Source organism: Thunnus thynnus, chromosome 3, assembly GCF_963924715.1.
Source record: "Thunnus thynnus chromosome 3, fThuThy2.1, whole genome shotgun sequence".
NCBI classification, from domain to species: domain Eukaryota; kingdom Metazoa; phylum Chordata; class Actinopteri; order Scombriformes; family Scombridae; genus Thunnus; species Thunnus thynnus.
In genome coordinates this window covers 1,579,782-1,596,785 of record NC_089519.1, presented here as the reverse complement: position 1 = coordinate 1,596,785, position 17,004 = coordinate 1,579,782, and the positions used below count along the sequence as shown (strand labels likewise).

Genomic DNA, 17,004 nt, shown 5'->3' with positions numbered 1-17,004 from the left:
AAATCACACACATTTAGCCTATTTGACATGATAACTGATGTAATAACTTCTATTTTTTTCCTTTCATTCACTGAACCTCCCCTGAAACTGTTTGGGCCCCCCCCCCAAACAATTAATCAATTAAAACGAAAAGGGAATTATTATATTCATTGATAATGAAAACAATCATTAGAGCCTAAATATAACCATTGATTCATATAGATATCTTACAGTAAGTGAATGTTTTTGAGACATAGGAGAGGAGGATGTTTTGGAAAGTTGCTCCATAGGTAAACTTACATGTGTGTTAAACATTTACACAGACTGTAGGGTTGAATGGCTCTGCGAATAGTGATTTTATTTTGAAAGTCTGTGCCGGAAATGCTACGTTGCCATTGAGTCTGACTTGGCCCCGGTTACACGGTGCAGCTCTCAGTGACAGGCAGAGTCTGGAGATCCGGGAGCGCAGCACCTGAGGAGGAGAGAAGCGGCCGACAGCAGCGCACAGTGACCGGCTTCCAGGTGGACAGGTGGAGGACCGCGGGAAGAGAGCACGAGACACACTCACAGACAGAATCCAAGGTACAAAACTGTCACATCATTTGAAGTAAAAGGCTGAGAGCGTGTTTAACTGTCATCAGGTTGTGGTTGAGTTACCGTATGGTGGCGCGGGGTAGACAAATGAATTAACTGTCATCGCAGTATCAGCGTAAAGCGCAGAATACACACTTTTCTTTGTGTGTTTGTAGTTGTACAAGATAAATTCTTGTTGTCATTTGTCAACAAGTTGGCTTATCATGACTCCATGTGTCCTCGTGAAGTGCACACCCCATTTCCATTGAATTCAACTTCAGCTAGTTTAGGCCAGATGTCAACATCTGCTGTTTAGTCAGATCTTGTGCTATAAGTTGGTTGATTTTATGGCTGACGACCTGTTTTCTTAAGTAAATGCAGCTAACGTTATAATCCTGCACACATCATATTGTGCCTATTTTCATATTGATGTGTAGGCGCATGCGTGGACATTAGTGTTTTGCTGAGTGTGTAGAGCAGCGTGCCGGCCAGTCTTTCTTTATAGGTCTTGGAAGCGGTAATGCTGAGCTGGTCTCTGGAGGGATCTCAGCAATCAGGAAGGCTCAGCTCAGCCACTCTGAGAGACGAGGGAGGGGGTCGGGCTGGGGGGGGGGGGGGGGGGGGGGGGGGGGGGGTGTCAATGAATGGATGGTGCAGCCTCCTTACAGTATGATGCAGAGGGAGGAAGTGTGGAGAGGGTGAGATATGAATGGATGGTGACAGGAGGGATGCACAGATGGAATATGAAAGTGTGTGTGTGTGTGTGTGTGTGTGTCTAAGATAAGATAAACCTTAATTAATGGTTTAAGTGGGAGTGTCTGTGGGTGGATGAACTGGTCAAATGGATGATGGATGAAATATAACAGGCAGGGGAGGAGAATCTATCGCCACTCACCCAGCACTCAGCCTCCACTGATCCCATAAGTTTTATAACAAGAGTCCATGTGAAAAATAGAAAGCAGGAGCTGCGGGTGACGGATGGAGGGAGGAAGAGTGGACGGAGCACGCCCTGGCAGCCATTCATAACACAGCGATGGGAGCTAAGAAGGATGAGGCAGAAAGATGGCCCATTTGTAAACCAACACTTCCATTTACCAGCATCTCCTCGCCTGTTAGCGTAGATGGATTTCAGGCTTGTGAGTGTTAAAGGGTACGTTCACAATTTTTCAAGTCTGTCTTAAAACAATAGTGAGGTGCACAAACAAACATGCTGCCCTCCTGTGCATACTGATGATTAAGAGATCCTCTTCATTATGCACTTTAAGTGATGCACAACATCCACAGCCCTCCTTCTGCAAACATGTTGTTAAAGTTGGACGGCTTCAGCCAAACGAGTCGATATCTTTCTAAGTTACAGTCTTTTTAGTGCCAATTTCCCTCTTTTTGTTACGTTCCTTCCACTGCAGCTAAACAGGAAACTAATAGATTAATTGATTAATCAGGCAGCTCTCGATTACAGCAAGAAAAACCTGTTTCAATGTTCATTTGTTCACCTGACTGTTGTTTTAAGACAGACTTGAAAAATTGTGAACCCGTACTTTAACTTGAATTCTCAAACAGCTGAGATTTCGCACTCTGACATTCAAACACACAACTACTGTCTGTCCAGATTTCTGTCCCACAAATCCCCGATCTTTACATTTACAGCTAGCGGGCTCACATCTCCAGATTCACCAAAGCTTACTCTTTATTCATCTCAAACGCCAGACTATATTTTTTTGTTATTCTTTAGAACAGAAAAGTTATCGTCAAGGTAAATAGTTGTAATACTTGTTGCATAATGCCAATAATTCTACTGCAGATGTAACTTTGACCTTTGCAGGAACCTGGGATACTTTACCTTTCTTCTCCCCCTTTCATCACTAATTCAAATGAATTAATTAGACCTTAACCATGTGACCACTTTACCTACAGCATTAACTTTACTTGCTACATTAACTTTCTCTTGACAACGCCTGGCAAAGATCTCTATTGGATTGAAACCTCTATCAAATTTCATTTATTGAGAGCATCTGCATTAACTTTCCCACCATAATCAGACTTTTAGTTCTTTACGTTAAGACATTATACAGTATATTGTCAAGACCAAAAAATATCTTTTATCTCTGTGTTGGGGTTAAATTATTATTTTCAGGTAACATGCATTACACCATGTGCAATCTAACATAACTAAACAGAAAACAGCAGCCATGGTGGTTTTAAGTCATCTTGAATGTGCAGGACTTAACTTGTCTTTTAGGCTCAGTGCAGCGTGCAGAACCTGTAATTACATGTTTTTACCTGAGGTGATTATATTGTTCCTGTACATACTGTACACCCTTCAGCTATATTCTGATATTCAGTGATGTTTGTTTGTTGGGCTGCAGTTAACAGTTATTTTCATGATCACTTATTCTCTTGTTTAATTAATGAATCTATAAAATGTCATAAAACATTAATAAACATCCATCACAGTCTCCCAGAGTCCAAGGTGACATCTTTAAATGTCTTTTGTCCAGTCAACACCAAAGAGATTCACTGGTATACAACATTGGAGAAGCTAGAACCAAAGAATGTTTGTCTTTCTTGCTGATAAATGAATTAAATGATAATCAATCATCAAAACTGTTGATGAGTCATTTTAGGCCTATACATTCATACATTGATTGTTTGCAAAGTCCTTATTTAGTCACAAGTTCTATTAGAGACAATTCAGAATTATGGTGGATGCCTTTTTTATGAATGAGTTCCAGAGTTTATTCATACAGATGTGTGTCTGAAAGCTTGTTCTTCTTCTTCTGTTGTCTCTCTGACTGTGATAGATGGCATTAGCCAGAGATCCAGGGGCAGGCCAGGAGCAGAGGGACGCAGCGGACCAAAACTTTGACTACATGTTCAAGCTGCTGATTATCGGCAACAGCAGCGTGGGAAAGACCTCCTTCTTGTTCCGCTATGCAGATGACTCCTTCACTTCAGCATTCGTCAGCACAGTGGGAATTGACTTCAAAGTCAAGACCATTTACAGGAACGACAAGAGGGTCAAGCTGCAGATCTGGGTGAGAGTTGTGTTCTGTTGGAATAGCTTCAGGGTCAGTATGGAGAGGAGGAATTGTTGCAGCGACCAAGACCCATTCCCACATACATATTAGCACGTCAGTATTCTATTTAGGCAGACTTGAAAAAATCTGAAACTATCCTTTAATGCCTCTGTGCAGATGATAGTTTATATGATAATTAGGCGTTCATCTCCAGTTATGTTTTCTTTCCAATTAGAAGTTGAAAGTTGGAAAAAGAAAACTTTAAAAGAAAAGTAGAACAAAAGTATTGCACCAGACAGATATCTAGGAACCAAAATACTTTCTAACACTGTCAAAAGGAGTCATTATTCTGAAACTCAGTAAGTGGTGTATGAGTTTCCCAACTGCCAATACTTAAAATGGGCTTGGAAGCTTTTGAAGGAAGTATTATAAAAACAAACCCCCGAAACTTTCTAAATGTATTTCTTGTCTTGCTATTCTCTGCTTTCTCATCTGTATAAACAGGGCAGGAGGGGGGGGGGGTGGTTTGGTCTCGTCTTGGGAACACAATGGTAGCTTGAACGCACTTCTATTTTAAATCAGACTGCCATGCTTATGTGAACATGTGCACAAAATGAAATTCAGTCGATAAGAAATATACATTTCTACAGACAAAGCCACAGTTTGTGGCTCCTTTTGGTTATTGGAGCATTTTTGGAAATATTTTCTGACATAAAAACTCGCATACCAGAGCTGATGAAAAGTCCTTTATTTTCAAACTATTTACCTTTACATGCACGTAGTCTGGTTTCTCCTCTGCAGCAGTAAGAAAGGGCAGAAATCTGGCAGATAAGGCCAGAGCACACTGCGACTCTCTTTGGCTCGGAGAAAGGTGTTTGCTCTGTGCAGAAGCTGATGCTAAAGGCTTGCAGTGTTCCAGTAGTGCAGATTTAACCCTATTTAATCTGGCTCACAAAATGTTACAGTACCGAGCGTTAAAACTCAATGTCCTTAGTTTTTTTAAATACTGATTATGATTTTGTATGTGATACTATTAGCTCTATTAGTTTTATTAACTGATGCCTCACGTGCAGACAGTCCGGAAAACTTAAGTCACCTTGGTTGCCCCCCAGTTTAAAGAATAATTTACTTTCCTGCACCTTTAGCAGTTAACCCTGAGCTCTAATGGACGACAGCCAAATATCTGCAAACAGTCACTTTTAGTAGTGATATAGGTTATTGAAAGTGGACGATTACGACATTATTTTTGTATTGAAGGTGTTTATATTTGCCAGTTTTTATATTTAACCAGTCTCCATGTCCCTGGAGAGTGCAAGGCCTGTATTATGATCTCTGGAGACTATATGAGTATATACTCAATACTCAAAAGAGTATATGGCCACCTCAATTATTTTTTAGCAGGATATTTTCTGGGATATACTGTACTATAATGACCTTTACATAAATCGACTTACAATACACATGCAACTGCAAAAATTAGCCCATGTATTTATGAAATAATACAATACACTGGGGCACCAAACCCCAAAAATCCAACACGTTGTTTTATCTTTGAGTTCAACCAGGAATCCCTGACAAAAACAAGACATTCTCCAAGTTGAACATTAGTTTAAGAGGATTAAGTGTCTAGTTAGCCTGCAGCAGAGGTGTCAGTTTAGAAAGAGCTGTGACATCAACAAGATCTTACTGTAAATGCTCTTTTATCACCCGCACCAGATAAAAAAAAAAAATTAACAGTACAGAGAGAACAGGTTTGACAGACAATGTATCAAGAAAGAAAAAAAATTTAAATGTGAGAGCTGTAATATATTTGATGTAATTAACTGCAAATTCAAAATCCAGCCTAAACTTTAGTGCTTTCGAAAGCATTGTTACACAACACGGACTGTTTATCTTCAACCCATTCCCTAGTTTGCCCTCTTACACGCCGCTGCCTGTCATGGATGTGGCGTAAACCAATTTCTCACACTCTTGAGTTAATGACAGTTGATGTTTAACATCGTCCCAAGACGGCGGGGTTCATGAAAGATGCATGGGGTTTGAGCTGCTGGAGCTGAATGTGCTTACTATGCAGACTGACGCCCAGGACAGATCTATTACTGAATGTTAGTGCAAGGCGAGGACTCACCCACACTTCTCCTGTTAGATGAAAGTAATACATCTTTTCCATTTTCTATTTTTTTTTTTTTTCAACTTAATGTATTCAGCATAGCATGCCTCCTCTGCTCTGCCTAACAGTGATACAGTCACATACTTTTACATGAGGATGGTGCCAAGTAAAATGTTATTGTCTGCTGCTGAGCAACTTGAATAGGTTTCGTGGGGCCATTAAAATGAGCTCAAGTCATTTTTATAAAACCTTGCACCAAAGTTGGGCATATGAGCGTTTCAGACAGCAGTAACATCTCATATGGTTCCTTTGACATGTACTATAGGTCACAGACAAACTCTGAATCTCTATCTTTAGAGTGCATAATGTTAATATCATACATACTGTAGCTGCTGGCAATATTTTTCATGAGGAGGGAACATTCAAACCTATCAGATGAATCCGTTTGAGTCTTAAAAGTGTCATTTTTTAAAGGCAGTTTTAATGTATTCATGTCAGGGATATCATTTAATTTAATTGGACAGGAGCATAAAGAAGTAAAATAACCTTCCGAACTTATTTTTGTCCATGAAGGCATAGTCAAAAAGCACACAGTGTATCCTGGTGTACTTACAGGGTGTGGCAACATCAACATATGATGGGAGGCGTTAATGATTCACCTTTTCAGAACAGCAGAGTTAACCATTTGTGATCTTCCCCCAGGAATCTTTTTGTAGAAAACTGTTTTTTTCTATACGTTTGTCTTTAACGCTAATTACAAGGATTACATGTGTTGGAATGACATTTCATCCAGTTAGTGTGTCAACTGTGAATACTCAGCTCCCTGGAGGTTTGTTGTGGTTTAAATAATGACAGTAGAATTATTTAAGGTGTGCCATATGTTTACACAGGACACAGCAGGTCAGGAGCGCTATCGGACCATCACCACAGCTTACTACAGAGGAGCCATGGGATTCCTCCTCATGTATGACATCACAAGCCAGGAGTCGTTCAACGCCGTACAGGACTGGTGGGTAGAGCTCTGGATGTAACATGTAACATGTAAATGTCACATTATTATTAAGCCACCGTGTGTGTGTAGTGTTTTTGTGTTATCCTGTATGTCTCTATAAGACAAAACTTAGGGAAAATTGTGCCATTTTGTGTCAAAAAAAAGATGTATGAAGACACACATCTGATAACATTAACTTCAGAACATGAAGACATTCAATTAAAGTATAGAAATCTAGGAATAATCACATACAATCCCAGCACAATAACAGCAGTAGTAACAATAGCAATACTTTCAATAAATAATAGCAAATAAAACATATATTTATGATTTTCTGAAACAGCTCTAATTTACCTACAGAAGGTTCTTGTTGCTTAATTGTTGATAAATCACCCTTTGAATGTAAGAAATACACATACAGCAATAAAATGACACCAGCACTGCAGGACATATAGAGGTTATGAAAATATTGTGTCTGTGTCTCCCAGGGCAACCCAGATCAAGACGTACTCGTGGGACAACGCTCAGGTAGTGCTGGTAGGCAATAAACTGGACTTGGAGGAAGACAGGCAGGTCCCTGCTGAGGCTGCCCAAAGACTGGCTACAGAGCTAGGTCAACACACACACACACACACACACACACACACACACACACACACACACACACACACACACACACACACACACACACACACACAGTTCAATCACGTGCTCAGCAAGAACACACAAAACCAATCTTTGCCTAATAATTACTCATAACCCTCACCTCTCCCCGTGCTCTCTCCGCAGGCTTCCAGTTCTTCGAGGCCAGTGCCAAAGACAACATCAACGTGAAGCAGGTCTTTGACAAGCTGGTGGACGTCATCTGTGAGAAGATGAACGAGACGGTCAACGGTGATGTCAGTCTATCGGCCAATAACAAGGGAGCTAACCTGAAGGACGCGCCCCCCAACAACCAGAGTGGCTGCGCATGCTGATCGTTGACAGTGGAAACTCATAGAGCGCTGGTTTCATGATCAAGTGAATTACCAAAAATTTATTATTGTGAATGTATTTTACCATATGTTGCTGCAACACTATGCTTGACTTTCTTTTTCTTTCCATTTGATCTTTTCTCAACTTGGTAGCGTCTTCAGCACTTCCTCATAATTTGAATGTGACTGTTACACTAAGATGCCAAAGAGCTGCTTTGATCAGTTTGGCCTTTTGCTTTATTATTTCCTGTTTACACAGTCGTTTGTGAACAGCACCTGTTGCAGGCAAGAATGAGAATGAATGAACCAGATCAGCAGTGACTGGAGGATCACTGTGATCTACTTGTGTCATGCTGCCCCCTTGTGGGTGTTTTTCTGGAACTGCATCACTGTGACTTGTTGACAAACACTGTGTATCCTGAGAACTACTGGCCCTGTGTGATCCTGCTGAGGAAGACTGCTCACTAGCTGCTCAGTACAAAGTCAAACATACCTGAAGGTGCTGTGTCATTCCAGGGGTTTGTGCGTAGTACAGACTTGTTATTACTGTTTTGAAGGGATATTCTGATCTGCTTTTAATTTATGGTTTTGTTTTTGTTTTTGTATTATAATGGCAGTCCAATATTTCCTTTGCCAGGTTTCAAATTTGGTCCTTCTAAACATTGAGATTAAAAGATATGGAGCTTTAAAGTATGTCTCTTGGTTTTCATTTACATGAAGTAAATAAGTTATTTTATGTATTAAACAACACTTTATTTTAAAAAAAAGTTAGAAAAAGTTCTAGTTTTCAAGTTTCCACTCAGTGTTGACGTCAGTAATGAATCACTCCACTGTAACATGGAATCAACCATATACATACATACATTTTATTCAAAGTGTTATAAAAATAAAACATTCAACAGGTTTGTGTTGATGCTCAACTTTAAATTAGTGAATTTTTTGTACTGGCTCCTCATTTTGAAATGATCATCTGTTTCTGTTGTTGTGCTAAATAATGAATAACAGACATATCATATTTTATATTTTTATTGTGACCATGGATGTTGTAAAGTTTCTATTTTTGAAGGGACTTTGTCACCAGGAAATATTACACTAAAGCAAAGTCAATGACGTCTAGGGCATGAACTCTCTTTCCCCCCTATCTTTATCTCTCTCTCTCTGTGTGTGTGTGTAACCTGCGAGACTATAAAGGGGCATTTGAACACTTCGTTGAGCAGACACTCCTGACTGATCAGACCTCAGCGGACAGACGTTACTACAGCACAGGTACGAGCTCCATATTCAAGTTTTATTCATATATCGAGTTATAAACTCAGCAACTAAAAACCTTTTAGTCTTAATCTGAAACCCACCTCAAAACACCTGATGAGAAATGAACAGAAACCTTAATGCGGTTTGTTTTTGTCACACTGAACTTACTGTCATAAGTCAGAATAATGATTAATGAATGACATATATATTATATTCTCATATTTCTGTTGTAATCAAAGGTTTAAAGTGATGTAAATAGCAATCTGATGTCTGAGTAATGTCACATTGTGTAAGTAGCCATAATTAAATGGGGCCACTTGTATTAATAACTCTACTAGAAGTATTTCACAGACAACCAAGTACACTCCATCTCACTTCTCTGTTCAGGAATATAAAAACAGAGGAAGTTAAGGTTTCCTTAGTGGTTATACTTCTAGTAGCAGCTTTAATCTTCAGATTTTTTCTGACTTTTTGAGTAGAGTTAATACTGTTATTTGCCCGTTTTGCGTTCATGCAAGGTATTCATGTAAACAACATGTTATATTGCCGGTGATATATTTTATTGCTTCTCAGAAACAAAGTAACAGCTGTGAAGAAGGTTACAATCAAAGCTGCAATGAGGAAGAAAAGATCAATAACTATAAAACTAAGGTCATTTCTCTGAGACAAGTGTTGTGCAAGGTTGGGGACAAGGGTGTGTTTGTGTTTGTGTTTTATGGTTCTTCTGTGCTACCAGTAAGTTGATTGGTTTTATCATTTATGATGATCTCGCCAGAGGTCACGTTTAGATGATTAATTGGAAACAGGTCACAACAACATGATCATGACCTCATTATATGGCAACTTTTTAATCTGTTTTTCATAAATTGTATGTTTTGCCTCAAATTCAGCTCAACTTATAGACACTATAAACAATGTAGAAGAGACACTTTAATAATAATTTATAAAAGGTGCCGCAGTGCACTATCACGTTTTTACAATAAAGAGTACAAAAGTCCAAAGCTGCAGGAAGTGAAATTCCCCTCTCTGTGCCAGATGAAGTCTAACAGCATGTGCGAGGAGGAAACACACAAACATATCGTGTGACTCACACGGGTGCTTGATAATCCTTTAAATGACTCACAGGAAAGGAAAAATAACAGTAAATGGTGGCTTTGAGTGAGTATCTTATCTCACACCTCAACCAAAACCGTGGATTACGTCAGCATGAAAAACTTTTCAGCCACATTTGAAGAAGGTTAAGACCCTTTCTGTTTTACTGCCAGTGACTGTGGTTAATGTATAACTAAAGTAAATGCTATCTGACCCATGTTGGTGCTTGCTTATGTTATACACCAGCCCCATGCCATTGATTTTCCTACAAGAGATAAAAGGCAAAGTTGTCCATTTAACTAAAATCCCCTAAGTGATTAATATGAAGTGTGACCAATTGTACTCTCAATAAGTTTTTTGCTGCAATAAGGAACTTTATTGGTCTTTTTTTTTTTTTTTTTTACAGTGTGAAAATATCAGCCAAGATGTGTTGCAAGGGCTTTCTCAAAATCATGATGTTCATCTTCAACGGCGGCATCTTTGTAAGTTTCTGCTTCTGCTGTCAGGCTTTGTTTCATGGTCCTGTCCCACAAGAAAACACACAGAAGAGAGCACACAGCCCACAAAGTAATATATCAAAGAAAGCAAGCTATTCCCTTTGGCTTCATATTTTGCTTTTACAGAATATTTCCATCTATTTCTGTAAAAAAAAATAAAAGAAAAACATCGCTACGTACTTTGTACTTTCAGTAATAGCTCACAGGAATAGTTTGACATTTTAGGAAATACACTTATTCGCTAAATATCTAAACCATTCTCATTTTTGTACATTAAAGATATACAAAGATGTAAGATGAGTCTCTGATGACGACTATAGGAAGTCACCACACCCAACCATGAAATAGTCCCACAGATAACCTCCTGTAAATGTAAAGCATGGCCTTTATACAGTTCATTTTATTGTGGTGATAAAACAAATGAGATATGACGTGTTAATTAATGAGTTCAGGCAGATTTCCTTTGCCTCCGGATAGAGACAGTGCTTCCTGTCTCTATGATAATGAACAAATATGAGCGTTATTTAAAGGACGGGTTCACAGTTTTTCAAGAAACACAAAGAGGGAATTTAATGCTAAAAAGACTGTAAATGTGGCAGATATCCACTTGATATGACTCATGTAAGCTTCAGATAAAGTTTTAAATGCATTTTTGCACAGACTGTGTGGACACACTGTGGATTTCAGCCTCCATCACTTCCATTGAAAGCACATTTGAAGGGGATCTTTTAATAGCCAGTATGAACAGGAGGAATGATTACAGCGAGGAAAACCTCTTTCACTGTTCCTATGAACACCTGACTGTTGACTTGAAAAATTGTGAACCTGTCCGTCAATGCTTGTCAGAAAAGCAAGTATGTGTTGTTCAAAAAAAAACTATTCTTTTAAAAAAAGGCATAACCTATTCTATATAATTATCAGGCTCTCTTTTTGTGTTGCACCCATCGTGCAGGCCGCAGGTGCAGCCATCCTGGGTGTTGGTGTGTGGGTGAAGGTGGACAGTGGTTCTCTACTGGGTTTACTGGAGCACCTGGAGGATGATCCGTCTGGTTTATCCCAGCTGCTCAACATCAGCTACCTGCTCATCGCAGTGGGTGGTGTGCTACTGGTCATTGGCTTCCTGGGCTGCTGCGGAGCCATCAGGGAGAGCAGGTGTATGCTGCTGACGGTGAGCAATGATTGACAGGTCAACCTCTGCTGAAGAACTGAGAGTACTGAATAAAGTCATTACACTGTCAATAATAATCATCATTAGCAGTAGCAGCCTTTTACTTACTTATATTTTGAAAACAGTATCTGTTTGAAATACTGCCAAACTGCCCACCCCCCCCCACCCCCGCCCCCCCACCCCCAACCACCACCACCACCCTTTTGAAGAATGAACACTTTCTCCAAATGAAATTAAGTTGAATTAAATCAAATTAAAATAATCTGATTTATTGTGTTACTTTTGGTAGCTCTGTACAGTCTCAGTCTGTTCAAAGTGAGATAAGCCTCTTTTTTTTTTTTTTTTTTAAATAAAAGGGATTTTAATTAGTAACTCGAGAGAAGGACAGAAGAGAGAACTATGAGCCAATTTAGATATAAATTCTGGTAACTGCAAATGCTGAAATATTTAGTGGTTATTTCAGCAGAGAAGAAGAATGCCTTCTCAGTATGGATGTGACGGCTCTCAGGGGACGTTGTTAAATATTTTAGACTGTAGCTTTACGTTTGATCCCTGAAGTATTTACCGGCTTCCTGCTAACTTTACATCTGCTTAAATGTTTTTGGTCCAAGTCTGTCTATCACGCTCTTGGTGAGACATAATGCTGCTATCAATCAAATGTTTTACACTGAGAGACTCACGGTATCATTTATCTATTTTCTCCCCTTTCAGTTCTTCAGTATCGTGCTGATTATCTTCCTCGTTGAGGTAGCAGGAGCTGTGGTGCTGCTCGTCTTTCAGGGTTTGGTAAGTGCCTCTCAGAAGCGAAGCTTCTTGCCAACAACTTCCAGTCAGATTTGGCAACTTGAAAAATCCTGAAGAACTGTGCTAAAATGTCACAAAGCGTGATGATGTGTTTTTGTCAACCTGGTCCTTCTTAGGCTGATGAGCTTTTTAAGAGTCTCGGGAATGAAGTTGTAAAAAGCATCAGGAAGGAGTACGGAGAAAACGAAGCTATGACCTCTCTCTGGAACGCCACCATGGAGGAGGTACTGTATTTATAATTAAGTCATCTTAGATATGCACATTGCTTTGGTCACAGATAATCATTTTATCCACTTTTGAGACAAAGGTTGAGTTTTTGAACCCTAAAGGACTTGCAGTTAGGTACCAACCCTTTGCTGATCACCACCAAATTTTACCAAATGTAATGGAAAAGTGTAAAATCTAATATCCTCGGTGGAAGGAAGTCTTTGTTTTTTGTTTTTTTACATTACATTTTTTACATGATGGAGCAGGCCGCACCTCTGTCCACGCCCTGCTACAACATCATGGCACTGCTGATAAGGCTATTGAACTGTTTTTGTTAAGATTTGGCACTAACACTTTTTTCCCCCTCTAGTTTAAGTGCTGCGGATACATGAACTACACAGACTTTGACGGCTCCCCTTATTTCACTGACCATGGAAGAAAGTTTTATCCAACCACATGTTGCAATAGCACCATCACTGAGGTTAAGGGTACATGCAGTGCAGATGCAGCAGAACGTTCGGTATGAGACCATGTTACTTGTGGAAGAACTTCATCCATGTTAGCAGTAAAACCATTTCGTGATGTAGAGCAACAGTTATTCTTTACTTCTTCTAAAACCTGTCGTTTCTCTTCCAGATGGTTGATGGCTGCCTTGACAAGCTGATGGATCTGATAGTGGACAACGCTGTGATAATTGCAGCTGTGGCTTTAGGGATCGCCGCTCTTGAGGTACAGAAAACACTGTCAAAGAGACCTAACCTACATGCCAGCTCTTCTGAACTTTGTTTAGATGATGTGTTGATGAACTTCTGTCTTTACAGATTGCTGCCATGGTGGTTTCGATGGTTCTCTACAAGGACATCGGTAACAAAGCATGATCCTGTTTGGGATGAAATAACAACATTGTAATTGGAGGAGAAATCTTGCGTGTAAAGTTGTTTTCTATGTATAAAGTTTATTTTCTTTTTTATTTAATTAAAAACAGACAGATAAACTAAGGCCTACAAGCGTTGTCAGTATGTTGAGCATTTCAATCCAAAATGGAGAGACAGACGATGGAGATGCTGTGTTTGTGTTTCAGTGCACATTTATACTGTGATCTATTTATGTTTTTAAAAGGGCTGTCATCAGTTATGTGTGGACATTAGTAATGTGTAATAAAATCTGCATTCAGTTTGTCAGGTGTTAATACTGTATCACATGCATTCAATGATATGATGAATTCATTTTTGTATGTTTTGATTGAAATAATAAATATCAGACTCAATTTGTTTTTTATTCATAAAATGATTCTGGTTTTCTTTGGTTTAACATATTTTCATACATTAGTTTGGTAAACATTTAATATGCAAACGCATGCTTGTCAAGATTACGTCAGATGAGAACAGTTCATTTATCATCCACATCAACTATTACTAGTAAACTTGTACTAGTTGATGTAACAGAGCTGGTAAATATGTATACAAAATTATTTTTGCTATGCTAAATATCATAATATAATTCTGTTAAATCCTTTAAAGAGAGAACATCAGTAGGCTAAGTATTACAGTTAAGAAACAACTGAACTGGTCCTTAAAGGGAGTATAATCAATATTCTTATATTAATGATAGATCACATGACTACTGTACCTTTGTTCTGTGGAGCTTTAGTGTCTTTCAGCTTATTTTTGTAAACTCACTGTACCAAACAGCAGACCGACAGATGTTTGTGACTAGCTGGTGAGCTTATAGTGAAGCATTTAGCAGCTTAACAGAGGATTTTACTCAGGAGTTAGTGGGGAGCAAAAACATCTGAATGTATGAGTAAATTTATTGTGTACATTCTTCAGTTGGACAGAAACATGACTGCATGTGTTACTCTGTGTTTGCTGGTTGTGTAAATAAGCAAATGTTTGCCAAGTTACTCACTGTATCAGCTTTATAAGGTGACAGTGTTAGTGTTGTGCTTATGGCTCGTTTCTGCTGCCACCAAGTGGCCAAAAAAATGAGTTAATGCAAGTTTAAAAGGGAAGAGAGAGACTGGAAGCTTAAGGTGAAGAATGAAGGCCTGATATGCTGATTTTCAAAATCATGAGGATATATTTTCAATATTTGTACACAGACCAGTCCTTTCTCAATCTAGCATCTCAGTTGTTTTTTCATCTAAAGGAATAACTGGTATTTTATCTGCACATGCTGGGTGATTTTATGGCACAGATAAAAAAAAACATTTGTGTGGTTTCAAATGCCTGACAGAGTTCATCAGTTTTTCACATAAACACTTCCAATCACAAACAGATTGATTTAGTTATTTCTCAATTGTGTTGCGGGCCATTAGTACAGTTAGCAAGGTTTATAGGGTCAGACCTCAGTGATAAATAATAACAGTGAACAGCTATTAATGGTGAAACGAAAAGCTGTAAATGTTCTGGTCTAGCCTTGTGGTTCCTTCACTGTGCTTTATGCAGTGTAAGTACATTTCCACAGGTCAACTGTTGCTGATACATACAGTACAGGGGAGGTTACGTTAGACAGGACTGATTACAGTGTACTGTGAATATCTTTAGTGGGTCTAGTTAGTGAAGTTTAATGTGTCCTCATGTCTGGCCGCTGAATCAGCAGGTTTTCCCATAACATGCTGTACCATATATACCTGATGACCCCGTTCAGTGGCGTCATAATCTGAAAACATGTCCCTCTTACCTACATCATAAAACAGTTGGAACTGCAGTTTATTGCAACACGTGACAATGCCGAGTGTCTTTTCACTCTGAGGTAGGAGGCGCATACATCTGCAGGCGCTATTGAAAAGGAAAACTTTAAGAGTACATGAAGTGAAGTCAGGATACAGTAACATGTCAGCCAGTCTCGTGTCACACCATAATGTACTTATATGAGCATTTAGTACATTATTATCTATTGACATACAAAAATATGCTTCCTCATTCAGGTTTCAGGTTACATCTATTCAAAGCTTTCATGATAGTTAATTGGATATATACACATGTTATTTAAGTGGAGCCGTCTCCAACGTGTGTTTTGTGTATTTACCATTATTTACAATGAATGTTTACAATATAATTAATTTATCTTTTGTTTGCTTGTATGTTTACTTAGATAATTACTTGCTATGTGACAAAATGTATGACCTGAATTTTACAGTTTTTTAGCAGCATTTTGTTTCATACCTGCCACATGCTCTGTTACTGTTGCTATATGTACACTATGTGTCTCACTTCAAAATCAATCAGCTATAACCCTTTAATATTCCTTGAGCACTGCTTAAAGAGTGACAATCATAGTCAGGACCAGATGACCTTTGAAAGTTCCACCTTTGTTGATCTTTTCCTTCAGATGATTCAGTCCGTCAGTCAGGACACTTCTTACAAGCACAATACTGAGAAGATTTCTTCTGCACTTACTGTAACACCATGCTTCCTTATATCTTGTTTTATTGACTTTATCTCTTGGCTCCATCAGCGACAGAAGGAGGAAGTTGTGTAAAACAAAGTCAATAAACCTGACCTAACCTTGTTTCTAAACTGAGTTTCTGCATTCTGAAAATAGTGTAATAGTCATTATAATTGTCAAAGGCCGAAACAATTTCTACACTGAACTGAGTTGAACTTACAGTGAGAGAGCAGGTGGATTGGAAGAGGAGTTAAAACTTTGTAAACTGTGCCCTCTTGTGGAAAAAGTTTATCCTGCAGATAAAAGAAGGGATTTATTTATTGTCAATAATCCTGAACACATCCTCACACATCTTATATTATTACTAACACTGCAATCGTTCAATAAAATCGGTATATAGACCTCACTAACTGGTGTGTGTGCAAGGTCAGTGTCGGTGAGAATTAAACAGCTTAAGTCGCTGGACTTTCCCATTCCTGCACCTGTCTGGACCACACTGCTCAGCGGTGGCTCTGGGAAACAGACATGGAGAGGAGGCAATAAGGAGAAAGTGCCTCTTAACATCCGGGTCTCTATGAGAAAATCAAACATCCTTTCTGTTATAACTGATGGCCCGTCAACAGCCCGTGTGTGATCAGGTCACGGGTGACAGAACACACTGAAGTCTAATGGTGTAATGATGGGATGTCAAGGGAGAGGCTGTTAACACAGAGAACATAAACTCATTGTTTTACAGCCAGAGGAAACTGGAACACCTGCTGAATAAGAAGGTTTTATTGGTGACTAGACAACATTTTTAACTACAGCAGTTTCCCTGAAGCTTATTTTTTATTTTTTATTCCCTACTAAGTTTGCAGTGTTTTGGTTTGTTGTTTATTTCAATTACACTCATTTCCTTTATGTGCATGTTGCATATTGTACTTGACTTTTGATGCTTGTACAGAAAATTTT

General features: G+C 38.9%; 2 protein-coding genes across 3 annotated transcripts; both read left to right on the top strand.

The window, feature by feature from the left end:
• Positions 1-363: 363 nt before the first annotated feature.
• rab3da (RAB3D, member RAS oncogene family, a) lies at positions 364-8,334 on the top strand. Of its 2 annotated transcripts, none has more exons than XM_067579621.1 (5): positions 364-561; positions 3,354-3,587; positions 6,570-6,688; positions 7,159-7,283; positions 7,460-8,334. In XM_067579621.1, exons 2-5 carry the CDS (start codon positions 3,354-3,356, stop codon positions 7,645-7,647), a joined length of 666 nt encoding a protein of 221 aa, XP_067435722.1. In that variant the 5' UTR covers positions 364-561; the 3' UTR covers positions 7,648-8,334. The 2 variants fall into 2 exon arrangements, with proteins under 2 accessions (XP_067435722.1, XP_067435731.1); XM_067579630.1 differs by lacking the exon at positions 364-561 and adding an exon at positions 1,603-1,702.
• Positions 8,335-8,765: 431 nt separating this feature from the next.
• LOC137174372 (tetraspanin-1-like) lies at positions 8,766-13,950 on the top strand. The gene is made up of 8 exons (XM_067579611.1): positions 8,766-8,910; positions 10,394-10,469; positions 11,437-11,652; positions 12,364-12,438; positions 12,573-12,680; positions 13,034-13,183; positions 13,300-13,392; positions 13,485-13,950. The coding sequence occupies exons 2-8, from the start codon at positions 10,413-10,415 to the stop codon at positions 13,539-13,541; spliced, it is 756 nt and encodes a 251-aa protein (XP_067435712.1). The 5' UTR covers positions 8,766-8,910; positions 10,394-10,412; the 3' UTR covers positions 13,542-13,950.
• Positions 13,951-17,004: the final 3,054 nt, after the last annotated feature.